The sequence below is a fragment of the Macroventuria anomochaeta genome (genome assembly GCF_010093625.1).
Source record: "Macroventuria anomochaeta strain CBS 525.71 unplaced genomic scaffold BU25scaffold_24, whole genome shotgun sequence".
Lineage (NCBI taxonomy): Eukaryota > Fungi > Ascomycota > Dothideomycetes > Pleosporales > Didymellaceae > Macroventuria > Macroventuria anomochaeta.
The window spans coordinates 298,076-322,662 of NW_022985385.1; the positions used below are offsets into that span (position 1 = coordinate 298,076).

The 24,587-nt window shown below is 51.9% G+C and overlaps 9 protein-coding genes across 9 annotated transcripts; 5 read left to right on the forward strand and 4 right to left on the reverse strand.

Annotated features, from left to right (window-relative positions):
* The first annotated feature begins 4,237 nt into the window (after positions 1-4,237).
* BU25DRAFT_110351 (uncharacterized protein) lies at positions 4,238-4,807 on the forward strand. The gene has a single exon (XM_033700334.1). It carries the CDS (start codon positions 4,401-4,403, stop codon positions 4,575-4,577), a length of 177 nt encoding a protein of 58 aa, XP_033559933.1. The 5' UTR covers positions 4,238-4,400; the 3' UTR covers positions 4,578-4,807.
* Positions 4,808-5,013: 206 nt separating this feature from the next.
* On the reverse strand, positions 5,014-6,742 carry BU25DRAFT_345443 (GABA permease; the record flags this gene model as incomplete). The annotated part of the gene is made up of 5 exons (XM_033703047.1): positions 5,014-5,327; positions 5,378-5,875; positions 5,923-6,362; positions 6,413-6,605; positions 6,652-6,742. 5 exons carry the CDS (start codon positions 6,740-6,742, stop codon positions 5,014-5,016), a joined length of 1,536 nt encoding a protein of 511 aa, XP_033559934.1.
* Positions 6,743-7,761: 1,019 nt separating this feature from the next.
* Positions 7,762-8,130, forward strand: BU25DRAFT_460097 (uncharacterized protein; the record flags this gene model as incomplete). The annotated part of the gene is made up of 1 exon (XM_033710327.1): positions 7,762-8,130. One exon carries the CDS (start codon positions 7,762-7,764, stop codon positions 8,128-8,130), a length of 369 nt encoding a protein of 122 aa, XP_033559935.1.
* An 870-nt stretch (positions 8,131-9,000) lies between these two features.
* Positions 9,001-9,353, reverse strand: BU25DRAFT_345476 (histone H4; the record flags this gene model as incomplete). Its single annotated transcript, XM_033703050.1, has 2 exons — positions 9,001-9,164; positions 9,218-9,353. Coding segments are annotated over 2 exons (300 nt in total), but the record flags the coding sequence as incomplete, so codon positions are not given.
* A 782-nt stretch (positions 9,354-10,135) lies between these two features.
* Positions 10,136-10,587, reverse strand: BU25DRAFT_110518 (uncharacterized protein). The gene has a single exon (XM_033700335.1). It carries the CDS (start codon positions 10,477-10,479, stop codon positions 10,186-10,188), a length of 294 nt encoding a protein of 97 aa, XP_033559937.1. The 5' UTR covers positions 10,480-10,587; the 3' UTR covers positions 10,136-10,185.
* BU25DRAFT_412401 (uncharacterized protein) lies at positions 10,533-12,244 on the reverse strand. Its single transcript, XM_033706784.1, has 2 exons — positions 11,744-12,244; positions 10,533-11,614 (listed from the first exon to the last, which is right to left on the reverse strand). Exons 1-2 carry the CDS (start codon positions 11,966-11,968, stop codon positions 10,697-10,699), a joined length of 1,143 nt encoding a protein of 380 aa, XP_033559938.1. The 5' UTR covers positions 11,969-12,244; the 3' UTR covers positions 10,533-10,696.
* Positions 12,245-12,261: 17 nt separating this feature from the next.
* BU25DRAFT_441214 (uncharacterized protein) lies at positions 12,262-13,465 on the forward strand (the record flags this gene model as incomplete). The annotated part of the gene is made up of 4 exons (XM_033709222.1): positions 12,262-12,272; positions 12,614-12,894; positions 12,964-13,120; positions 13,156-13,465. The coding sequence occupies 4 exons, from the start codon at positions 12,262-12,264 to the stop codon at positions 13,463-13,465; spliced, it is 759 nt and encodes a 252-aa protein (XP_033559939.1).
* Positions 13,466-15,282: 1,817 nt separating this feature from the next.
* Positions 15,283-17,263, forward strand: BU25DRAFT_345117 (uncharacterized protein; the record flags this gene model as incomplete). Its single annotated transcript, XM_033703027.1, has 4 exons — positions 15,283-16,300; positions 16,450-16,586; positions 16,899-17,036; positions 17,090-17,263. The coding sequence occupies 4 exons, from the start codon at positions 15,283-15,285 to the stop codon at positions 17,261-17,263; spliced, it is 1,467 nt and encodes a 488-aa protein (XP_033559940.1).
* Positions 17,264-20,585: 3,322 nt separating this feature from the next.
* BU25DRAFT_441217 (glycoside hydrolase family 43 protein) lies at positions 20,586-22,433 on the forward strand (the record flags this gene model as incomplete). Its single annotated transcript, XM_033709223.1, has 2 exons — positions 20,586-21,474; positions 21,530-22,433. 2 exons carry the CDS (start codon positions 20,586-20,588, stop codon positions 22,312-22,314), a joined length of 1,674 nt encoding a protein of 557 aa, XP_033559941.1. The 3' UTR covers positions 22,315-22,433.
* Between the last annotated feature and the right edge of the window lie 2,154 nt (positions 22,434-24,587).

A 24,587-nucleotide genomic window follows, 5' to 3' on the forward strand; every position in this document is an offset into this window, starting at 1 on the left:
GCTATCGCGAGTCCGGCTAGCAGCTGAAGCGGCAAAGCGGCCGCCACGCGTTCACCTCTATCAATCCCCGGCACTGCTGCACAGGCGAACGCCACTGATCTGACGCGGCCGTTGGCAAAGTCTCCCGTGGACGAGACTCTCACCACCGTCGCAGCGATAATGCTTGTCGTCCCTGCTGCAAGGCACAGCATCCTCGACAAAAGCTTCACTCTTTTCCCTGTCGTTGCACTTGGCCTCCCCTTGATGGCTGTTCGCAGCAGGCCAAGCGAATTGCGCGGCAACGGGATGGGCTGAAACTTAGCACTCCCGGCTCATGTCGCCCTCTTTAGCACCATCTCTGCATCTTTCTTCCGGTCCTCTCCAGCCTATGAAATCAGTCGACACACCAAGTTCATGCAGCCACAGATGCATCACTATATAAAAAGCTGCAGCTACCTCCAAAAGCTGACGTCTGCTGGCAGTCGAAAGGACAGATGTCATCAGGAACCATCGCTCATGCAGCCACGAAACTCGCACACGGCACTCTGACTGGTGGACATCAATCACGCGTTATCTTGTACAATCGCACAGCTGCCGCCTCGGACCTGTTGCGAGGTTGGCAGTTTCAGCCATCTGTGGAGACGTCATGGACGCAGACCAGCCCCAGGAACGCGTGATTTTGGATGCTGTTCTGGAAACGAGATGGAGCCGCTGCTTCCGCTCCAGACCGGCTGTTCTCCACAAAAACTCCACAACTATGGGATGAGCATTTGGCGACCATCATTTCGACAAATGCATTGTCTCTTTAAAAAGGATACGTCTTCAAATGTAAAAGGATGAAAGGATGAAAGGCTTCGAAAGACACATCCATTTGTATCGGGTTGATCCTTCCGCATCGAACCTCGTATCTACTCTTGTCTCCTCCCCTTTCTGGCCTCCGGACCGTCGATGGATCCCCACAGATAACAACAGTGTTGGTGCAATTGAAGCTTCCGCTTGCATCACGACAAGACTTCTTCCTCTATCCCAAGTAGAGTTCGAGTCTTGAAGTCGTTCTATGTGGAGACCCCACGATGCACTCCTTGTATCGTTCAAGTCCGTGTTCATGCAACTGCCTCATCCCATGTTCTCACATTACAGCGTAGCTTCAACCTCTTAAGAGATGGACGTTAAAGCTTGCGCAGACACGGTACTCTAACTCAGCTGCAAAGCCCTTGCAGACGTTGGACTGTCAGCGCTTTAATCACCTCACGTTGGTGAGAGAACGTCAAAGCTACTCAGCTAGAAGCAGACGCGCTGTACAGAACTTGTAGAGCTTCGCCTCTTGAAACGATAGCATCGAGCACGAGCGTGGGTCTGTCGTACATGCTAACATCTCAATCTTCTGTCTGTCTCTCGAAAGCTTATACCCAGGCGTCTGCACAGCTTGGAGGACGTTGGAGCAATACCGGTAGCTCAGACAGTAACACTCCACGGAAGCTTCCAACTTCCTGACCAATGGTGTGACCGAGCAAGCAATGGGTAACGTTTCCCATTTAGCGGGTAAATCGACGATTCGCCAGAACCTGCCGGATCAGGCAAGTTGCCAGTGGGTCGAAGGCCTCACTTTCCCTCATGACCTATCCTCGAACCATGTCGACCTCTTACTTCTGTGAAGTGATGGCGACACGCTTTACTGGCACATTAAGATCCCGGGCGTGACTGCCTTGTCGCGACACTGAGTTGGAGCAGGGAGGCGCCAGCGCCTGCAGTGGAAGGAGGCAAAGTGCAGCGAACAACACAGCCTCACTTGCAGCCCACCTCGCTCGTGTTTCTCAGCCTGGCAACGCAACATCTGCCTTCTGCTTCTTACCTCACTCAAATCCTATGTCGCTTTCAATCTTTCAGTATACATGGAAACTCTTGTGACCGTCGGTCTTGCTGGCATTGTCGTTCAATTCGCGTTATGCCTGGGAACGTTGGTGAAAGAGGCCAAATCCATCCGGAAGACTGGAAGCTCCGAAGAGATTCCTGAGTTCAAACGCTCAACGCAACAAGTTATCGACCAGTCGGCTGCGCTCTAGACACGCTCGGAAGCCTCCACGACAGATTTGGCTGAAGAAGATCAGATTCGTAGCCGCACGCGGTATGCAGTAGGTTTTAATGTAACACGAGTAGAAACTCCTGGATCTAGCCAGTGTGTGTGAAGAGAAGGGAAGGCAATTTCTCGCTTACTTGGAAACGCTGCTGCCTGTCACTCATTAGATATCCGAGCTTTCAAAGCGGCTATCAAAGTCACCCATATATGGAATAAGATAGAAACTTTCATTGATGCACTGCACAGGCTGCAAAACTCACTTACTCTGGCAACCGTCCTCGCGTGTCGACAGAGTGCGAAGGGCAATCATGCCGAGGTGCTCCCGCACCTGAAAGAACTACAAAGCTGTCTATAAGCCCAAGACTCGAAGTACACCACCATCGGGACCACCATTCGATTGCTTTCAGGTTCCCTACAAAGTCAAAGCGAGGCAAATCACGAAGCCATCAAATCCGAGACTAGAAAATGCTTAGAGGCGATCGGGCTTATTAAAAGCGACCTGAAACAGCCAAGGTCAGCGAACGTACAGTTAGGGGGGGGGGGGGTTGTGAAGGTGAAATTCGCAGATGGCTTGACTTCCGTCAGATCGCGTGGAGATATGATGGTGTCGAGAAAGCCTACAGAAACACATACAAATGGATCTTTGAACCTTCCTAAGGTGTCACACGCCGGGACGACTTTTCGGCGTACCTGCGAAGTAGGAATGTCAAAGTGTTGAAGGGTTTAGATGTCGATTGATCTCCTTTCTTGAGCTATGGCAAGAATCGATCGAGACTATATAGTAGAAGGCAATAGCAGTGAAAGGTGGGAAGCAAACTGAACTAACCAAATGAGCTGGGCAGTCACTGCAGCGGGCCGCTAGCAAACAGATGGCAATCGGTGGATACCTTCACTCCTTCCGACACAAAGGGCCATATATCATCAACGGAAAAGCTGGAAGTGGCAAATCAACGCTTATGAAGTTCGTCCTTCAGCACAAAAGAACCGCAGCAGCTTTAAGGGAGTGGGCCGAGCCCGGCAGCGAGGTCCTCGTCATCCACGTCTTCTTCTGAAATTCCGGTACTCCGTTACAGAAAGCTCATGCAGGAATGCTCAGGGCTCTGTTGCACACCATCCTCGGCAAACATCCTGAACCCATACCTGCCGTGCTACCCAGACTCTACCATGGACAAGACTCCTCATTTGCCGTCTCCGAGCCCGAATATATTGAATTGAAGTGGGCGTTCAGCGTCCTATCGAGAAAGCGCACTTCTTGAACCTGGCGATCTTCATCGATGGTGTGGTTAAAGTTCGAGGGCGATCACAGTGATATGTCACTGTTCCTACGGTCTTTAGCTTCGGAAAACGTCAAGCTGTTAGTTTCCAGTCGCCCTATCAAGGCTTGCCTTGACGTCTTCGGAGGTTGGCCTTCTCTACGCTTGCAAGCTCTCACAAGAAGCAACATGGAAGTGTTCTTACATGGATTTCTCTCCTCTCACAACGAAATGGTCGCACTCCTACAAGCCTTTCCGGACCAGGCTCCGGATCTTGAAGCTACAATACAGGAAAAGGCTGAAGGTGTATTCCTATGGGTTGTACTTGTTGTGCGGCTGCTTCTCAACGGCCTACGCAATGGAGATACCCCTGTAGAGCTACAGAAGACGGTCCAGTCCCTGCCATCGGACTTGAGAACTCTTTACATGCAATTGTTCAGAAGTATGAAGCACGAGTACCAGACCCAGGCAGCCAAAGTCTTCCAGTTAGTCTGTGCATGGAGCAACACCTCTCAGCAACACTCGGTCCTCGCGCTAGTCCTGTCCCATGCTATCGATCATCCTTCGACTGCATTCATCACACCAAAAGAACCCCTCACAGGGAAGTCGTTTGAGTTGAAGGTGGCATGTATTGCAAAACGAATCAGGGGTCATTGCAATGGACTGCTCGAGGTTTATGACAAAGATAACAACAGCGAGTTCTTACTGTTGCTCGGAGTGCATTGCCATGATTCTCTCCTTGCACATTCACATCGACTCCCATAGCGATTAGTTCCCTTAACCGTCTCCAATTGACCATGCAAGAAGGCTGCATATAGTGGGTTCGTATAGAAGATATCCAAACAATACTGGGAGGCGCCATGCTCTTGCCGTGTCCTTGATGTGGTTTGATGGTCTTTGAGGACTTCCGGGAATCCGAAAGTATCATAACGTACTCCCATAAAATTATCATGTGTTTCTAAAGGGCGCTAGTCTGGTAAAACCAGTTCAGCATAAGCTTTCAGCAACCTTTTAACGGCATCCCAGCTCTTATTGTCATAAAGTACACGTAGCAACTTCTCGACTTGTGGTACTAACGGAACATAGAGTTGATGGCCTCTGATAGCTCAACGCTGCTCGATTTGTCGATGCAGCAGGTGTCTACCCAGAAGTACTCCAGACTGTCGCGCTTTGCTTGTTGTTCACAGAACAGAATCTTTCTATTTGCCAGTACCGTTCGCTATGTCCTGGTAGTTGACTTCCTCATTGTCTGGACCCCAAGCACGTGAAAGAATGGCGAATGGCGGAAGGCTGTTGTTCAGAAACTCGCTGAGGTGGAGGGTGCCATTATAGCGAAGCTGTAAGAGCCGCATTGCCTGCAAGCATGTCCAGCAATGAGCCGGGAAATCAGTTGTGGTTCATGGGATGGTGTAAGGGAGGAGAAGGAAACGAGAGGTCGCAGCAAATGAAAGATGGCCATTGTGGCGGAGTATAGTGGCGCAGGCTAATGCAGCTAGGCTTGAGCGGAATCGCGGTGTGTTCTCAGCCGTACAGCAAGGCTACCAAGGAGCAAACTCGACACTTCAGCCTGGTCAACATGAAGATCAGAGGACCTATAGTTTAGACGTGGTTAGGATATTCTGAAAATAAGATAGAGTTGATGTGTCGTGGTTATACGGCACGATGCTATGTGGGTAGGAGAAGTTGTCGACTCCAACAGGCCGGTTATGATGCTACAGACTCAAGGAGATGTCCGCTCTCAGGTCCCGTGAACTTGTGCCTCCCAGCCGTGAGCCAAAAGATAGCGCTCAGCAACATGATCAGCCCTGTCGCTGCCGAAGTATAGTTCATATTCTCGCTGTCCACCGGTGTGGCGCTTGGGAAGTTCGAGATGATGCACATAAAAGCCAGGAACAGAAAGCCGATGATATTCAACACAATGCCGTATCGGCCGAGCGAGTACGTTCCTTCGAGTCTTGTCTTCTTACCGGAGAAGTGTGCGATAATGCGTGCAAGCAGTGGCATGGCGTAGGAGAGGTCTATCGGTCTTAGTCAAAGCATCTTTTGTAGGGATGAATACGGCGCTTACAGAAACCTTGAGTGGCAATGGCAACAATGGTGTTGAAGCCAGTCACTGTTCCAAAATAGATCGAGTTGAATGCAATCTGCACTACGCCGGTGAGGAGGACAGCGTACACCGGAACACGTCTGGTGGAAACCTTGCTGAGCACATCAGAGAAGGGGAGGCCCTGGTCACGCGCAAAGGCATACACCGATCGCGAGCCTTCGGCCATGAGCGAGTTTGAGGCAACCAGGCAGATGACTGAAATCATGGACGACAAAGTCGACGCTCCTGCGACACTCCCAGTGGAGTTGAATATGATCTCGATGACGGGAACGCCTGTTGCAGTGGTCGCGGTAGCGTCGAGGTCGCCGATACAGAAGCTCAAGGCGATGAGCCAGATGAAGCCTGTGATGAAACCCATGTAGACGGCCATGACGATCGCGCGAGGTGCCTGCTTGCGAGCGTTCTTTATCTCTTCCGTCATGTGGGCTGGCGCATCGTAGCAGCACATGCCGTAAGCGCCTGCTGGTGGTCAGTATGCATCACCCATTGACTGGTTGTCGACTTACTCTGAAGAAGACCGAGGACAACGGCGTACGATGACTTCCAGCCCGTGAAGTTCTGGAAATCACCGAAGACGAACTCTGGGGACTGTTTGTGGTCGTTGGTCGCCAGTATGGTCGCTAGGCAGACAACGAAGGACAGCATATTCCAGGCGAGGATAGCTTTCGAAAGCTTGTTCAGGATATGAGGAAAGAATATGTTCGATCCCATAGCGATGAAAGTGACCAGGTAGGCTATCAAGACAGTATGCCAGCGTTCGATCGTGAACCCATAGTTGAGCTGCGCGGTTCCGAGAACAAAGTTCGTTGCAATGAAGTTGTTGGTGGCGCCCATGGCTAGGACTCCGATGAGCATGAACCATCCACAGATATAGCTGAAGCCTCTTGCCCAGCTTGTTGGTGCGAGAATTGCTACCCAGCTGTACTGTCCACCGGCGAGCGGGTACCTGTATAGGTGGTCAGCGCAGGTGGACCTTTTCAGACCTTACACACATACGCACTACACATCTCAGCCATTGAGTATGCGACAGACAATGTGAAGAGGCAGACCGCCAGCCAACCCCAGATCATGACTGGTGGCCCACCAGTCTCGACGCCAATGATGAGCACGCCACTCAGTGCAGTCCAAGAAGTGACGATACTGAAGGAGAAGCCAACCATGCCAACCAGACCAAAGCTACGCTTCAGCTCTGAATTTTGTTAGTGGTAGATGTCAGGTAGCCTTGAATTGCTTACCCTGGGTATATCCCAGCTGCGCGAGTACGGCATCATCTTCGTCGAAGACTTCCACCTTCTTCTCAGGGTCCGAGGTCGGACTTGTAGACATGTTGACTAGCTGATTGGCAATGCTAGAATGAGACGTGCAATCCGAAGAACTTGTCAAAATCCTGAATACCAGCAAGTGACCTTCGCTGAAGTATATATATCTCCGATGTCCATCTATCTCACTGCTGTCATCGCAACGGTCATGCATAGTAGAGTTTCCACTGCGTCACTTCATGTTGATAACAGCCGCCTTCACTTTGTCCGACATGTTGCCTTACCCACGTTTGTAGTGCTTCTTATCAAAACCAATTGTAGACGGTGATTGGCCGAGATAGGAACTCTACTCGGTAGTTGTGCAGTGGGGTGGTACCCCGGTCTCCCGGCAGATATTTCCGGCGCATCGATTACATGGCTGCATGTTGCCGTGTGGTGGTAAGTCCGAGGATACTCGTAAAGCAGCCCTGGATGGGGTTTCGCGATGTGTTGTGAGATGGTATTGTTGACAAGGAGAGAAGAGTGATGAAAAGGGCATGAGAGCAGGAATGGTCCTTCCGATGGGCCGTTAGCCCCACCAAGCACCCCGCTGAACCCTGAGTTCACGGCTCCATCCGAGCAGCACACAACATGACAAACGCAATTACTGTGCGATGCTCTTCAGATCTGGGTACATGAGTCTAGTACGATTGTAGAAAGTTCTGTGCACATCGTGCATACATACTTTCACGCACCAGGACTTGCCTTCTTACCGCCGGCTTTCCTGGCTACCAAGCACGCCTCTATCAGCATTCGAGGGTAATAACAATCAACTATTGATGACGCCATATACCAAGCAGGTCGCACAAACTCTGCAATCGATCATGTAGGTAGAATTTTTTGATGTCGTCCCCAACATCATCGACTCATTCAAGCCGGCGAACTGCAAGCACATGCATCCTACCTCTCCTCGAGGCACTAATCACAGTGGCTGAGTGTAACCTAGAAAAGATTCGTCCTCTACAATCTCTACAATTCTTTCCATCCTGTCACTAGTCAAACCATATCGTCCCAACTACACTTTCATCTTACACTATCCACAATACTATGCCACCACACACCCAAATCCCCTCCACGCAATCCTACCCCTGGCCCCACGATTCAACTCTCTCCCCCTCAGCAACCGCCCTCCTAATAATCGACATGAAACACAACTTCCTCTCCCCCACCGACTACCTAGCCACCCTCAGCGCAGCGGCCTCAACCGCAAACTCCACATCCCCAACATCCCGCTTCACTCCCCTCCTCCCAATCCCTACCTCCCTCCTCTCCACCTTCCGCCACGCACACTCCCCAATCCTCCACACGCGCGAAGGCCACCCTCCCCTCTGCACCATCTCCACACGGGAACTGCACCGCTCAAAAATCTCTGGTGCCCAAATCGGCACCCAGGGCCCACGGGACGCTTCCTGCTGAAGGGTTTAGATGTTGATTGATCCCAAGAGCTATTGGCGGGAATTGATCAAGATAATATAGTAGAAGGGAATAGCAGTGAAGGAGTGGGGAGGCAAACCGAGCTAACCGAATGAACTGGACAATCAGTGCAGCAGACCGCTAGCAAACAGATGGCAATCGGTGGATATCTTCACTCCCTCCGACACTTCCTCATCCGCAGGGAGAAAGGTCATGATATTGTCCCTGAACTAGCGCCGTTGCCGGATGAAGCAGTAATTGATAAGCCGGGACGAGGCGCGTTCACGAATACAGAGCTTGATGCGGTGTTAAGGGCGAAAGGGGTGATGAATTTGGTAGTTTGTGGGGTTACGACGGATGCGTGAGTAGTACAGTTAGGGAGGCGAGTGATCAGGGGTACAATGTCTTGGGTGTGAAAGACGGTGTGGGGAGCATGAATGAGGAGTTGAAGAGGTGGAGTTTGGAGTCAATCAAGGTAGGAGGGGTGTTTGGGGTGACAGCTGACAGTAAGGCTGTGGTTGAAGCGGTCGAAAGCTGGGTCAGCGCCAGAGCCCACGAAGAACAAAGCCCAGTCGAGGACAGTGTACGGCTGGCAACGTTGCTGTGAGACAGCTGTCAGCGCAAGGGCTTGAGTGAGGAGGACATCACGAGCAGAACTGGGGAGTGTGTGATATGTGTTGCATTGACTATAGCCAGCCAGCAAGAGACTCAAGTCTCATCATTGAAGCATCCAGACCCATACACAAAGAACGCCGAAGACCGATGGCCGTGACCAAATCATATCCATGAACAAAGTGTTGTGACCGTGTGAATCGCCAGCAACCTCAGCGAAGTCGAAGGCGCAGCACGCGTCATACCGAGAAGAGAAGGCGCTTAACCACCGAAACCGTAGAGGGTACGGCCCTGGCGCTTGAGAGCGTAGACGACATCGAGGGAGGTGACAGTCTTGCGCTTGGCGTGCTCAGTGTAAGTGACGGCATCGCGGATGACACTCTCGAGGAAGGTCTTCAGAACACCACGGGTCTCTTCGTAGATCACTGCGGCGATGTTAGTACTGCTTCGACACGACAATAAGGTAAAGGCAGCTTACTAGCAGAAATACGCTTTACACCACCACGACGTGCGAGACGACGGATAGCGGGCTTGGTGATACCCTGGATGTTGTCACGCAAGATCTTGCGGTGGCGCTTGGCTCCGCCCTTGCCGAGGCCCTTGCCACCCTTGCCGCCTGGAGAGGAACATTAGCATATTGGATCTTGAGGACAGGAAAGGTGTAGCAGGGATGTCGATGTGTGGTGCAGTGCAGTGCTGTTGTTGCGATGCGCGTTGCAGAAGTGGGGTTGACGCGTTGAGGCTAAACACCATGCGCGACGCCCGTGATCCTGCAGCGGCGGCGACAGCGATGACAACAGCGATGCACTGCACGACGACGACGATAGAGAATAAGTGAAGATGTACTTACGTCCAGTCATGTTGCTAGAAGTTTAGTTGGATTGAAAGTTGGATGAGATTTGGTCGTGAACGCTGATGCGCGTTGATGCAGTAGCAGTGATTGGGGTGGAAGAATACGTTGGGGATGGCAGAAGAAGAAGAAAAGGCTGGAGATGTGGGCGGGCGCTGTATTTAACGTGCGGCGGCGAGCGTGGCTGCCTTTGCAAGATCACACGCTAAGCCGCGTTGGGGCGGTTGATTCACGCAGGCGCTGCCGCAAGAAAAAGGCGGGCTTTGCAAGAACATCAAAACGTGTGCTCAGAAGGAGCACTTTGAACAGGCGTCAGTTTTGGTGCGGCAGCTGGCAAGAGATCACTCGAGGTCGCGCACGGGCCAATTTGGAAAACCGAACACAAGACGCGACTGTCACCCCAACACGAACAGGCAATTCACACTTCATTCAACAACACGATAGTATTGGGCTGCAAACACTCAAATAATGATAAGCGAGCTCATTTCAGTCACTAATACGGATTTGGCATCTTTGATAGCTCTCAAAAGCGAGATAATCGTAATATCGATCTCTCGACGCGTGCCAGACTCTAGACGCGTCACCGCTCTATGGGATCACACAGCACAGCGACCACACGCACCTACATGGCCACGCAGTGCACGGCTATTGCAAGGCTTGCTGATCTTTGCAAGATGCTTTACTTGTGAAGCATGTTTCTTTGAAACCTCGATGTGGAAGGTGATCAGGTAAAGTGTACGCGAAATCTTAGTGGCAACGACTTCTACTCTCCTACGACCAACGGAAGGTACGGTGTATGCCTGAAGTATGACCCACGTCAGGTATGACGCCACTAGAAGAGGACGACGGAACAGTGTCTTCAAGGCTGCCCCAGGTTTCTGTAATGACATTTTTGGACTTCAACATGGTCATGAGGGTTCACGCAAAGCATAATGAAAGTGTAGGATACAAATGAAATTCATGATGCGCATGATCAACCAGAACGCCTACTTAAGACTATAGCATAGAGTATCTTCAGTTTTGAACTTGTTCGAACGCCCAGTCAAAGGTTTTCAATAGAGGGTCGCCAACATTGACATCAGGTATATAACACATGTTCTGTCGCATTTACTTCGTCTCCTCGACCACCTCCTTCTCGGGCGCATCCTGGTACACTGGCGGAGCCTCGTACGCGGGCAATTCACCATACTCCTGCTTCTCGCTGCGCTCTTCAACAATCGCCTCCTCGACATCCTCCTCAAGAGCGATCGGCTGGTAGCTCTGGCCACGGAACTTGGCAACGGTAATGGCGATGAGGCAGCCAAGAGCCATACCGATAAGGTAGGTGAGTGTACCAGCGAAAATACCGATGAGAATGGGGACGAGGATCGTGAAGAAGGCGCGGCGAAGGAACATGTGCATGCGGTGGTGGTGGCCGTGATGGTGGTGACCGTTGTGCTCCATGTGGTGAGGAGGGTGGTGGTGTCCACCGGGGCGGAACCTGTGGGGTGGCTTGCCCTCGAATGTCTCCTCTTCCATAGGGTTGTGATGGCCGTGAGGGCGCTGCATGCCGTGGGGTCGCTTGTGGCAGCCTGGTCGTCCCTTGCCTATGTGCTTCAGGTTGTCGATGCGGTCGGCCATGATGTTCTTCCACTTGCAGAGAAGTGGCCATTGCTTGCATTCCTTTTCCTGCTCGGCCAGTGTAGCTTCGATGGTCTTCTTAGCGTCGAATGAGGCGATCATGAGACGGCCGCTAGGATCCTTGAGGAGGTTGATTGTGATTGATGGTGGGTTCATGGGTGCTGATTCGATCGATGTGATTTGGAAGGTCATGGGAAGCAGCTCGACTCCTGCCTCGGACACAGTCTCAGCTGTGTTGAAGTTGAAAGTGTATCCAGTGACGCGAAGGCGCAGACCATCCTCAGATTTGGGGTTGATCTGAGTGACGTAGAAAGGCTGCGAGGCGATCGCAAAGGTCGGTGGGTAGAGCTGAACGCCAGCGACTTCGAGTGAATCTTCGCGGGGGCCAACTTCAAAGTCAAGAAGCTGTACAATGTTAGCGAGGCTTGTTCACAGCAATAAATGTTTCTCGTGGGTTGTGAGGTTCAGATAAGCTGTACATCGCGCATGCGGCAGCCTGCGGCTAGTGGGCCGCTGTCGAGAAGGGCAACTCACGAATGCATTGCCCGCATCTTTCTCCCAATTCAAAGTCTTGCCCTCCAAAGTCGCAACCGCACATCCAGGGCATTCAACAGCAACAACTCGCTTGAAGGGATTGATTGCAAGGGTTTCCAGAGCGTTATCGTCCCCGAGCTCGGCAGCCGTCATCGAAGGCGGGATGAGCACGGCATTGGCGGCCAGCGCCAGGCTTGCGAAAAGACCCAGCTTGTTCGGTGACATGATGAAAGTTGTGTACGGTAAGGAAAAGAAAAGAGAGTATGAGGTGGTAAAGGGGTTGAAGGTTCAGTTGTGAGGCTCGGAAACAAAGGAAGGCAATGCTGAGACTGCCCAGGTGGTTCGTCGATGCCGCGTCATCTTGTCACTGGGCTAGGGACGTGCGGATCTCACTCCGCCAAGTGTCGCGTCAATGTTTCATAGCGCTATCCGCGAGCGCTCGAGCTGAGAGACAGCACTTGTCCAGTCTCTGCGCGAGGTCACAGGCTCTGACCTACGGCTGCTGTTGTTGTCTCGCAATGTATCTGGCGTGCGCTATCGCCTCCTTATCGGCCGAGGCAGCAGCTCCACCACAAGCGAGATGGATGAATCCTTAGCCTGAGGCGCTCCAGCGACGACGAAACACAGTTAGTCATTAGAGCACAACGTAAGGTAGGTGACAATGACACAATTGCACACAACAGGTGAGTAAACGGACAGGCTGCGTTGTGGATGCGGATGGCGCAGCTGTGAGCGGAGCTGGTGGAACCCAACGCCAAAGCGCATTTCTTCCTACTAGTATCTGCTCATCAACCAGCCCTTCAGACACCTTGCGCCTTTTCGGACCTTCAAGCTCCATCCTATCGCGATATGGTCGATTAATTTCGAAAGTCGACAACTCGAGTGCTTCGATCATGAGCGCAATCTTCCTCTATACGCCATCCTGTCTCACACCAGGGCCAGCTCGGAGGTCACCATGCAGCAGTACCGAGAGGCTGTAAGTAGCAACGACGACCGAAGCGATCATGTCAAGACTACTCAAACCTACCTAAAGATCGAAGCATCATGTTTGCAAGCATGTGCGGACAATCTGCCATATATCTGGATCGACACTTCCTGTATCGACAAGACGTCCTCTGCGGAACTGAGCGAAGCGATCAACAGCATGTTCCGTTGGTAACGGATACCGCATATTTGTTATGTGTGTTTGAACGACGTCGAAGTAACCTCCTCGTATCAAGATCACACAGCAGGTGCTGCTCCAACTATTGACGATGCGACCCTGGGTAAAGCGGGGTGGTTTACATCTGGATGGACTTTACAAGAGCTGATCGCACCTCGACACATGAACTTCTATGACAGGAACTGGATCTGCTTTGAGACGAAAGGGACCTTGAAGTCGATGCTTGCCCGTATCACTGGCATCGACGAAGCTACCTTATTGGCGCCAATTTGCGCAAAGCTAGCGTTGCGAAGCGAATGAGCTGGGCTGCTCAACGCGTGACAACGAAAGTTGAGGACAAAGCCTATAGCTTATTTGGCATCTTTGAAGTCAACATGCCTCTGCCGTATTGCGAAGGAACAAAAGCCTTCACACGCCTACAGGACGAGATTCTCAAGGACAACGATGATCAAAGCTTGTTCGCATGGCAGCCTTGCGCAGCATCCGAGCTATCGTCTCCTCGTCTGACGCCAACCCTGCCTGCAGAAGATGGCATCTCGGTCTTTGCACCGCACCCATGATGTTTTCTTGTTTCTGCATGTGCTTCCCCTTACACATCTGAGGGAGAAGCTACCATAGTGAACGGCAAAGGCCTCAAAGTCCGACTGCCCTTGTTCAAGATAATGGGCGCTGAAAAGGGGTATGCTCCGCGTCGCTGTCTTGAACTGCGCCGGAACTCAAAGTTATGGCGATCGACCCGGAATGATTGTACAGAAGCTGACCCAAGGGCATTACATACGCCACCTCAGGACTGCTCTCGTGCGGATTGATGCAGGCAAGATTCAATGGGACGATTATCGATCGATTTACATCCGCAAAATAATATCTGCTACCATACTCACTGCAACAACATTGGATCATACGCCTACCGCTAGAAATCAATATCAGTGGCTCTTAATCATCAAAGACTATTTCACATGCGAATTCTTTTTGATTGTCCCAGCAACCAAAGCTTGTCACGTCGAAAAATACCATCTTCTTCTCAAGTCTTGTTGGATATGGGTTCGTGTCTATCGCCATCTCAGCCTGGAGCTATGTCGTGGACGCTTTTGGGATCTATTCGGCTTCAGCGACGGCTGCGACCGTTCTCTTGAAAGATTCAGGAGCTGCTTGTCTGCCCCTGGCAGGACCTGCACTTGTTGGGAGGGTTGGTTGGGGGTGGGGGCTGAGTGTGTTGGCTTTGCTGGGGTTTGTGACTGTTCCTGTCACAGTTACGTTGATGTATACTGGAGAGCGACTTAGGTCTTTGAAGTCTCATAGAAGGCTGATTGTAGACTAGAGAAGTAGATTAGCAATAATTAATCACATGATAGAGCGAGTCGTGAGAATTGTCCTGCCTGAAGTTTGCCATGGTGATTTTCGAAGGGTCAGACCTACGTCATCGTGCATTTTGAGATGGAAGGGACCATCAGGGCAAGGCCATGGTCGCCATGCACCCAGAAACACGCAGGAAATCACACCCATGAACGAGCAGAGTCCACGCTGCAAATGTCTTGAAGGGTGTAGCGAAAAATAGTGGCACGGTAACGGGTCGCCTCGCCTTACCGAGAGCACGTTGCGCACAAGGTTTGGTCAAGCCAACAACAGGAGAGCTACAGGCCTCAGGCAGATCTCGACCCCGTCAAACAAAAACTTTGGCAGGTATTAGACCTCCTGGAGAACCTTCTGGCGTCAGGCTACTGCTGGGTCGCGGCTACCGTACCTGAACGTGCCTGACTTGCATGCTGAATGCCCAGTTTGCAGCCAGTTCTGATGCAGTTCGCATAACAGGAGTTTCACGATCACATGCATCTATATTCCCACCAAATGTCGCTAATTGCACCGAGCAGGCTGCGGCAATTGTGACAGTGGCAGGCTGGAGAGACTGAGAAACTGGAGAAAAGTACCACGACGCAAGAGACGCGACAACTGCAAGCACTTCACTCTAGCTCACCGGTGGCTGGGAGGAGGCTGCAGTGTGCTTTGCGCGTGCAGGTGCTCGAGGGTGCTGCAGGAGCGGCCGCGATTGGGTGAATTGGGCTCAGGTGCTGTCGAAGGTTGTCTTAGTGGCTACGTCATCGGTTGGGCATGGATCCCGCCCGCTTGACTGCAACGACCAAGTCCAAGTCCTGCGAGACCACCCCACTCGCTACAGTCAACAGCGGGCGGACTCGCTTTCATAACGTCAGGCGTTCTCAGCCTGATTGTGCTCTTCTTATCCTGATTATTCTTCCCTTCATCCCTCCTGCATCCTGCTCGTGCCCATATCTCGCCCCTCCGCCGTGTTGTTGCTGCGGCAGATCAGCACACATCCCACCAACCTCGCTGAGCCGCCCCTCACTCATAGCCCGTCCGTGCCATGTCGCGCCGCTACCCAACCGCCGAGCTGTATGAGGAGCGCGAGCGCGACTTCTACCGCAACGGCAACCGCAGCGACCGCAACTATGAGGAGCTCGACATAGAGCTGCGCCGTGGCAGCGACCCGCGCCGCAGTGCCCCCGACTTCTTCCGCGACGACCGGCCCACTGCTGGGCCTATGGTCCTGCGTGGACGAGACCGCGACGAGGACACCTTCTCCAGAGCCCCTCCCCCACCCCGCAGTCGCCGCGGCGGCTTCGACGACGACGACGCCATCTCCGTCCGCAGTCGTCCTCCGCCCCCGCCTTCCAGCGTGAGGGAGCGGGAAACAGACGACATCACCCTACGCCGCAGCGACACTGGAGGCCGTGGACGACGCGAAGTCGAACGAGAGAAGGAAGAGCTCGATGTTACCATCAGACGCCGCGAGCAGTCCAGAGGCCCCCCGCCGCGAGAGGCCCACTTCGAGCGCGACATCCCCTTCCGCCGCGGCGATGGTGCCCACCCCCGCCCACGTGAGGTCAGCGTCGAGAGGGAAGACGTCCGCTTCCGAGGACGCGGTGACAGTATCGATATCCGCGCTTCTCGCAAGGAGTTCAGCAGCGACGGCCGTGATATCTCAGCCGAGCGCGGCTCCATCCGCTTCCAGGAGCGAGACGGCAACTTCGACGTCCGTGCCTCTCGCCGCGAGTTCAGCCGTAATAGCAGAGATCGCAGCGTAGAGCGAGACTCTTTAGTCATCCGAGGTCGTGAGCGATCCCTCCCACCACCAAGCTCCCGTGGAGAGCTGATTGCTCGTGAGCGCGAGGAGTTTGTGGTTCGTCGACCCCGTGAGCAGTCACGAGGACCACGTGAGCGCGAGGTCGTGAAAGACGAGATAGTAATTCGTCGTATGGAAGAGCGCTCGCCCTCTCCTGAGCCCCCGCCACCTCCACCACCGCCACCACCAGCGCCTGAGCCGGAGATCAGACCTCCTATCATCCAGGAGATCATTACCCATCACAGGCATATCGACCACGGTAAGCTAAGGATGATGAATCTGATATGACATGTGATACTGACGGTCTACAGGTGTCGAGAGAGCTCGCTCGCCAACACCTCCTCCACCTCCACCAGCGCCTCCTTCTCCGCCGCGCAATGAGCGCATCGAGATTGAAATCAACCGAAGAGAGTGAGTGCCTTCAAACCTACATCCCACGAACGACACTAATTAGCACCAGAACCAGGAAAGGTGGACGTACAAGTGAATTTGAGGAGCTTGACATCGAGATTGATCGCAGCCGCAGCCGCAATCATGACTTTGAGGTGAGAGCCCGCTCGCCCTCCTTCAGCCCTCCCAGACGTCGTTATACTGCCCCTGCCCCTACCGATTCCGATTTCGAGATTGAAGCCGATTACTACAATCGCAAAGCTTTGGAGCGAGCCTACCCTGGCGAGGCTTGGAACGGTGCTACCACAGATTGGACCATCATCGACGTTCCACCAGGCACCAAGCGAGTTCAATTGGACGGAATCGGTGGCGGCTCCCAGGAAGTCACTTGGCAGCGATATAACGGCGTCCGCCGTTCAAAGTTCATCAGCGCCGATGATGAGCACATCACTGACGTTCATACTCAGGGCCCCGTAAAACCCAAGAAGAAGGACATGTGGACAGAAGTCACCAAAGATTTGGTCCTCCGCGAAGCCATTGATGGCATGGGCTATAAGTGTGAAGAAACAGACGACTTCTTCTACATCATGGAGTACCTGCGCTACGTGCGTGCACCTCTCCCACTCACTCAACTCGTGGCACGCTAACAAGCAGACAGGAGGACGTTCTCCAGCTCGTCGAGATTTCTGACGACATTCGCCGCAAGCGCAAGGCTCGCATAAGGGAGATCGAGTTTGAGCGCGAGGAGATCCGCCGACCGAGCTCTGCGTACGACGATCGATATTACGAGCACGAGGTGTCATTTGACAGCCGTCGCAGTAGATACCGTTAGACACCACGGTTGCACTAGATTTCTTTGAACTCCGCGACAACACCACTTTTCGAGACCGAGACTTGAAAGCCAGCAACGGGTCTCGGACCAGCACTGGATCTGGAACAGGCGGGGTCGTCTATCTCGGCGAGCAGATCACGCAGATCTTGCACAGCCTTGGACCACCCTACGACTTGTCCAGCGCGGCTGTCTGCAAAAGTTTCAGCATGATACCAGACGACGATTTCGACGATCAAACATGATGGTCAATGATGAGGACCGCCACAGTTCACTTCGTTGCACGCACTAATGACTATGATGACTATGACTAGCATACCCGGAGCGAGCAAGAACGAGCTTACTGTTTTTGGATTTCTCTTCTTCTTCCAAGTCCACTTTTGTGGACACTTTGCGCTGTATGGTTGTGTTCGTTGGTTGGCTTTGATAGGGTTGTGGCGCGTAGGGAGGTACATAATTCTTGTGTTCTTAAATTCATCGTTTCTACAGATCGTGCATTGCGTCAAGCGAGCAAGTTGAATCGATCATGATTCAAGGATTGTTTGACAACCGTTATTTGTGTGAGGGTGCGTCTTCGACGAGGAGCCCAAATTAGCTAGCCCTAGCGAGGAACATGTAAGAAACGAAGCCCCACATGACCGACTTCTACATCACTCCCTGCATCAGTCCTGCGTCTGCAAATTATCAAACAACCCAGCATCGCGGTCGCAACCACGTTCCTACCGTACACATCGACGAGCTAGTAGCCTCGGAATGCAATATATTAATAGAACGTAACTGCCAATCGATTTGGGCGCTTAGCGATGCAATCACTCCAAGCCTGGGGTTTCACGTTATGCGACCGCGCGCCAGCTACGAGCAAGACATTGATAGAACAAATCGAAGCGCCACGGTTCTCACGGCCCCTAGCGGGAGTGCCGGCGCATTATCTCAAAGTGAAGTGAGGGATGTAGACTAAGCACCCTTGTGGTCTGGCTGCTCCCTGCGGTTGCAGCAGGCGCGAGACTTTGTGTGAAACCCAAAACACTCAGCCTGGGTTGTGGCTGTACGCAGGGACAGACAGCGTATAAAGTATGACAGGCTGCAGGCGCGCCCTGAGGGGCTGGTTTCTGTCACTCTTTTATCCTATCGATCATCTTCAGGACCTGAGCGCGAAGGTGGATTGTTGCAGTAAATGCAATAAGTGAAAGTGTAACCGCGCAGGGCAGTAAGTCAGGGGTAACCGCGCGAAGTAGTAAAATCCGTATATTGTGTTTTGTTATTGTTCTATGATTGTCCCTCACCCGGCAGTCATCAGGGTCTGTTTACATGACGTATCTGTCGTGCAGCCAGAAAGTGCTGTTGGAACAGGCAAGAGCACTGCACCAGCACACGTGGAGACATGACCTCTTCACTCCATAGACCGTCACAGAAGAGCTACATTCAAGAGACAGCTGAAGTGCTATACATTGAGGATACACCAGATTACAGCAATATATTAACTGATCAGCTCACTGAGACTGAAAATAATGAGACGAATGTGTCACGGAGTGACGATACTAGCCCTATGGACCGTACACATAAGCTTTGGTAACATCTATTGTGATACTGTAGCGGAGTTACATAACTCCGTTAAGCGAGCCTCCTGTGTTCAAAGAGCCTGTAGCTGCCCTGTTACGCAGTTCTTCAGAGCTACGCCTTGTAAAATACACGTCCACCTGTTGTAGTCCATCCACACTCTCAGGCAAATGATCGATTGCCGTAATCAGTCCATTCAGCTCTGTAGTAGCCATCCTGAATCAGGATCTATCGGCTGTCAGATTGGCTCTCGTACGGGACATTACGCTCGAGGCTCTCGGTAAAGGTAGCGGTTCGATGACGTAGCTCTGTTGACAGCAGTCAATAGCTCGTTGGCATGCAGTAGCGAATACAGCGTTTGAAGTCAACAGCCGGGCTCATAACTGTTACTGCGTGAGCAGTGTCGGTCGGAGGCTGTGATCAACGATTGTATTGCTATCTGTGTTGTTCGGTGCTCTTGTCCAGGAGCTCTCAGCTCAGAGGTAAGTGCACTTGCTGTCCAGCAGTGCCTTCTACAATAGGGTATTATGGGACTTAAGCCACGTAGTTACACCATCTCCCAGCTAGATAGCAGTTCAGCGCAGTATTCTATCGACCCGATAGTCCTACGTTATCGTTTACCGTAGCTATCAGTATACTACAGCGGTCCACGCCGCCACATAATACTCTTGGCGAAGCAACAACCTCTCCCCTTCTCAATATAAAGCTCACCACCATCCTCAAGGCTCTCGCCTTTGCAACCATCACTCCTCTTGCAGCTGCACGCAACTTCAAGACCGGCCTCGACATTTTGCGGTCGTGGTCTCCTCAACATTGGTAAGCTGTCCACTATCGCCCGCAATATGCGCCCTCAAGGGTTCATGTGACGGTTTATGGAGTAAGGAGGTCATGTGCGCCACACGTGTTGGTGCAGTGCTCTTGCCCGTTCGAACAAGCACCTTCTGCCCTTGGCTGCACGAGACATACGTCATGTAAACGGATCCTGCTGATGGCCCGGTGAGAAACAGAACACAGAACAACAACAACAGAATATACTGATATTACTGGTTTGCGCGGCTCCACCCTGACTTACTGCCCTGCGCGGTTACACCTTCATTTATTGCATCTAGTGCGACAATTCACTTCCCGGACATGCGCAACACTGACTTTCTCAAGGCGAATACAAAGACCAGGTATTACAGGGCCTCAAAGACAAAAACCAGCCCACTGACCAGAAGCATATCGACGATGCGCTGTTCTACTGCAAGGGCGGAAGCAATGGAGATGTCGAATTTCGGTCTTTTTGCGGAGAGAAGCGTTGTGTGGATGGAGGGAAATGATAAGAGTGGTTGGTGCAAGCGCACCCAGCTCTTCAGGGCATAAATTGATGAAAGCTATGAGGGATGAGAAAACAAAAAGCCTTATCGTTGAATAGTGCGATAGAAAATCTAACTGTATACGCTCGTTAAATGTCGTGTTATCACCAGTTCGATCTCGGATGGTCTTGTGGATCCGAAGGTATGTTCTGCCTTGAGACGCAGTGAAAATTCCCTCACTCATGATCGACATACGAGGTCAGAGCTGTATATCTTCAGCAACGACATCGTGTGAAGTCTACCCACTTCTGGCTCGCTTCAGATGCTCGTATGGCTGCTGCGCGATGATTGGTGGAACAACCTCGCGCTAGTTTCCTACGAGCCCCTCGGTATAAACCCTAGTATTTTAACGTACGCTAGAGTACAACATACCTCGACAATCGGCAACGTTCCAATTGCACGTACCCTTCAAGATGGTACCTACGTTCGAGAATCCTATCATCCGTGGCTTCAACCCAGACCCCACAGTTTGCGTGGTCCCATCATCCACGCCCGGCGGCAGTCCAACATACTACCTCAGCACTTCAACATTCGAATACTTCCCAGGCTGCGCCATCTATCGTTCCACTGATATCATAAACTGGACTCTGATTGGCCACGCCTTGACCCGCCCCTCACAACTCAACCTCCGCACTGTCGAACCAGGAGCTGGAAGCTGGGCCTCCACCTTGCGTTACAGGCAAGACGAAAAGCGATGGTACCTCTTCAACGGTGTATACCACCGCTACCGACCAAGCAGCGATGAGCGCATCTTCCCGCGAGGCTTCTACGTCTGGACTGATGACATCGATACAAACGGGAGCTGGAGTGACCCAGTGTACTTCGACAACCCTGGATTCGATCAAGATGTTTTCTGGGATGACGGCGGGAAGTCGTATCTCTCTACCACAGTGAGAATTGCGGATCGAGAATCGGCGAGCAAGTTGAAAGATTTCGCCATCCACATTTCTGAGATCGATCTGCCGACTGGTAGAACGTTGACGCCGCCTGTGTGTATTCGGCAGAGCAAGTATGGCGTTGCTGAGGGGAGTCATATCATGAAGAAAGATGGGTACTATTATCTGTTTGTTGCTGAGGGTGGTACAGAGGCGGGGCATCAGGAGTGGGTGTTTAGAAGTGAGAAGGGTGTCTTCGGACCGTGGGAGAGTCAGGGGAAGCCGTTGTGGTATAATGGGCCCAACGAAGATGTGCAGAGGACGGGGCATGCGGATGTCTTTGAAGACGAGCAGGGCCGCTGGTGGGGTGTATTTCTTGGTGTGAGGCCGGTTGCGAAGGAAGGGAAGTTCATCGAACCACAGCTCGGTAAGTTGCCACTGCCATGATCGGTTGGCCAAATGCTGATATTCCGCGGGTCGAGAAACGTTCCTCGTCAAAGTTGAATGGGCTGATGGCTGGCCGGTCTTTAACGATGGGAAAAACATCAGGTTCACGACTGAAGGCCGTGATGAAATCGAACAGCTCGTGCTTCAGTCAAAACCGGAAGGCATTCGGTGGCAGGCCGCCCTCGACCCAGGAAAAGATGCGCTTGAGCTTGGGTGGTACCAGAAAAACACCCCACTCAAGCCTTTCCACTCATTCACCGAGCGTCCAGGATATCTACGTCTCCATGGCGGATGTTATGGCCTTTCATCTCCGGAAGCACCGGCCCTTCTTTTGCGGAAACAGGAAAGCTATCACGAAAAGTTCTCTGCCACCCTTGAATTCAAGCCCAGCCACAAAGAGTACGAAGCAGGTATCACCGTATGGTGGAGCATGTACTCCTACGCCTCAATCGGTATCACAGCTGTGATCCACGAGAATCAACTTGTGTCTACTATTGTTTGCAGGAAGCCTACGGGAGCGGTTGGGAAGTTGGAGACGACGTATCCGGCAATAACATTTGCTTCCGATCAACAGACTTTTGATGCGTCAACAGCTGCGCAGTTGTCAGCTGCAGCTACTCCGACTACGTATACCCTGAAGCTCTCTCAAGGGTCGTCCGAATGGAACTTCTCCTTCAACACCGAAGATCTCTGCATCATGCCTCCCGTTGGCGGCGCCTTCACGGGGGTAATGTTCGGTATATACTCGTTTGGAGCGTGGGAGCCGGTGCTGGATCCGGCGGACTTCAACGATATTATGATCCAAGAGCAAGAATCTTGAGGAGAAAACTGCTGTTCAGGTACCTAAACGAAGACCGGATTCAGAGTTTTCAGGGAGAGCCCGTTGAGTACGGATCTGTACATGAATCAGCGTTTGACATATGGTATGCATTAAGGTACAGACAAAGTTTTCGCAATGCATTGTTTCAGCGCGTGTTGTCTTGTACATGTGAATGTTCGAGGTACACGGTGCGTGTGAGGCAGGCTCGGGACTGGCCTAGTGCTAAATTTAGCGTGGTCTCTTTACCTCTCGAAAGTAACTTCCTGGCGTGCACTCTGGCACCACTGTATTGCCTCAGTGTTTTTCAGCTGGCCACTTGATGTGCGGCCGTCTCTCACCATTCACTTCCACCAAGGTTACCTCAATCCACACTTCTCGAAGATGCAGCCGTCCACGTTGAAGCGGCGCACGACTCGGAGCACAATCGGCATATACGTGGAACCGCCCTTCAAAGGTAGCTGAAGACCTGTTGCTCCCTGTTAGGTGCCAATCAGATGCAGGTTAGCCACAAGCGAGACCTGGAATCGCTGTATGCAGGCATCGTCACACCATGTGGAGGCTGTGTAGAAACTTTCGCACATATTGACTTCCGGTCAGACGATGCTCAGCCTTCTCAATATACAAAACTATTGGCCCGCGTAGTTTCCCCATCAGCACAGGATTTCGTTTCATCGTTGCCTCTCATTCATGTACCAAAGTCAACGCCAATGGCAGAGATTCAAACGCTGAACATCAGCGGCGGTCTCGTGGAGATCGTAGCGCTCACTGCCCTTATAGGTGGTTCTACTGCCGAGTCACTTACAATGGGCAATTGTGGTGCTTGCGGTCTCCCCTGAGCAGCCTCGCTCTTTATTGTCAAAGCATGCATATCGGCTTGTACACCCGCATGACTGCGGGATACCGTGAGCGTTAGGACTGCTAGGTCGGATGCCGCGGTCAGCTGTAATGTAACATTCGATATAAAGGTCGGCAGCAGGGGAATGACTGGTAACGTGTTGTTTGGGACAAGCGACTATACAGTCAAACCTCAGTCTTACAAGTGATACAAGGGGACAAAAGCAGTCGCTTCCCATATAAACAGCACCTCCGGTATAGTCAGAACGATAGAACTTTCATTTCAATGCAATACAGATTAATCTCTGATTAACATAACGCCATGGGTGTGGTGGTGAAATGGAGCAAGGTATGCTAGCTGGCCCGAGAGAAACACCTCTGATGAGGTTTAGGACGAAGACTCTTTAACATCCCTACACGTCAATCGAAAAACAAGCAAGAACACTGCACCAAAACACATGGTACACATGACCTCCTTACTCCATAAACCATCACACAACCACAATGGCTCGAAAGAAAGCAGCTAGTACTACGACTGCTTCTGCTGCAGAGGCTGTTCAAGCAACTCCCTCCGCGGTCTCAACACTTCCAACGATAGTGCAGCTCCGGATCAACAGGAGCTTTCGCTACAAGAGCAGGTCATCTTTTTCGAGGACATCTTGGGGACCTCGTTTGAGACATTGGAGGATTCTTTTCGGAATGCTTCTGTTCGCTACGGCCCGTCGCAGTGTTTGCCAACGGTCCGCTGCACTGATTGTCCAGCTCATTCGGTTAGTTCAGTTTGCTTCCCCACCCTCTCACTGTTACTCCCTTCTACTATATAGTCCCGATCGATCCTTGCCATAGCTCACAAGATAGATCAATCAACTCAACCATCTTAACCCTTCCACAGCTTCAGCACATTGAAGATCGTAGACATTTTCACCATGGAAACAGGTCTCAGAATCGGTTCGACTCAAGTTGACTGAGATCTAACCAGGTGTTGTCTTGAGGTCGATATCCTATATCTCTTTCGCAGAGCAGTTGCATGATTGAGATTTGTCACAGAGTGGTTCGATACACACTTATAAGAGCCTCAACGGCCATTGTGTTGTGATTCATACTGTACAACACAATTCTGGACGCGAACAACGCATATCGCATACCCGCGACTCGCAAGTCGCAACTCGAACGTGAGGATTGTATTTACAGACGTTGTACCGGCGTAGGCTACTGTGGTACACTGATAGTTACGGTAAACGATAACATAGGACTATCGGGTTGATAAAATACTGCGCTGAGTTGATATCTAGCTAGGAGATGACGAATATATACCTGACCTGTAACACACTAGACTAGGGTAGTCTGACAGGGGTATAGTCAGCCCTTGTACGGACCAATCGATACCGCAACGAATGTGAAAATGCACTGGAACTGACTTAGATACAGACAACCGACAA

What these genes read in the sequence shown, in the direction of transcription:
- BU25DRAFT_110351 (XM_033700334.1), top strand. Translation starts at nt 4,401, where the DNA reads ATGGCCTCTGATAGCTCAACGCTGCTCGATTTGTCGATGCAGCAGGTG.
- BU25DRAFT_110518 (XM_033700335.1), bottom strand. Translation starts at nt 10,479, where the DNA reads ATGTCATTACAGAAACCTGGGGCAGCCTTGAAGACACTGTTCCGTCGT.
- BU25DRAFT_412401 (XM_033706784.1), bottom strand. Translation starts at nt 11,968, where the DNA reads ATGTCACCGAACAAGCTGGGTCTTTTCGCAAGCCTGGCGCTGGCCGCC. An exon ending in AAGATGCGGGCAATGCATTC is followed by an intron (nt 11,615 to 11,743) that starts GTGAGTTGCCCT and finishes AACATTGTACAG; the next exon opens with CTTCTTGACTTTGAAGTTGG.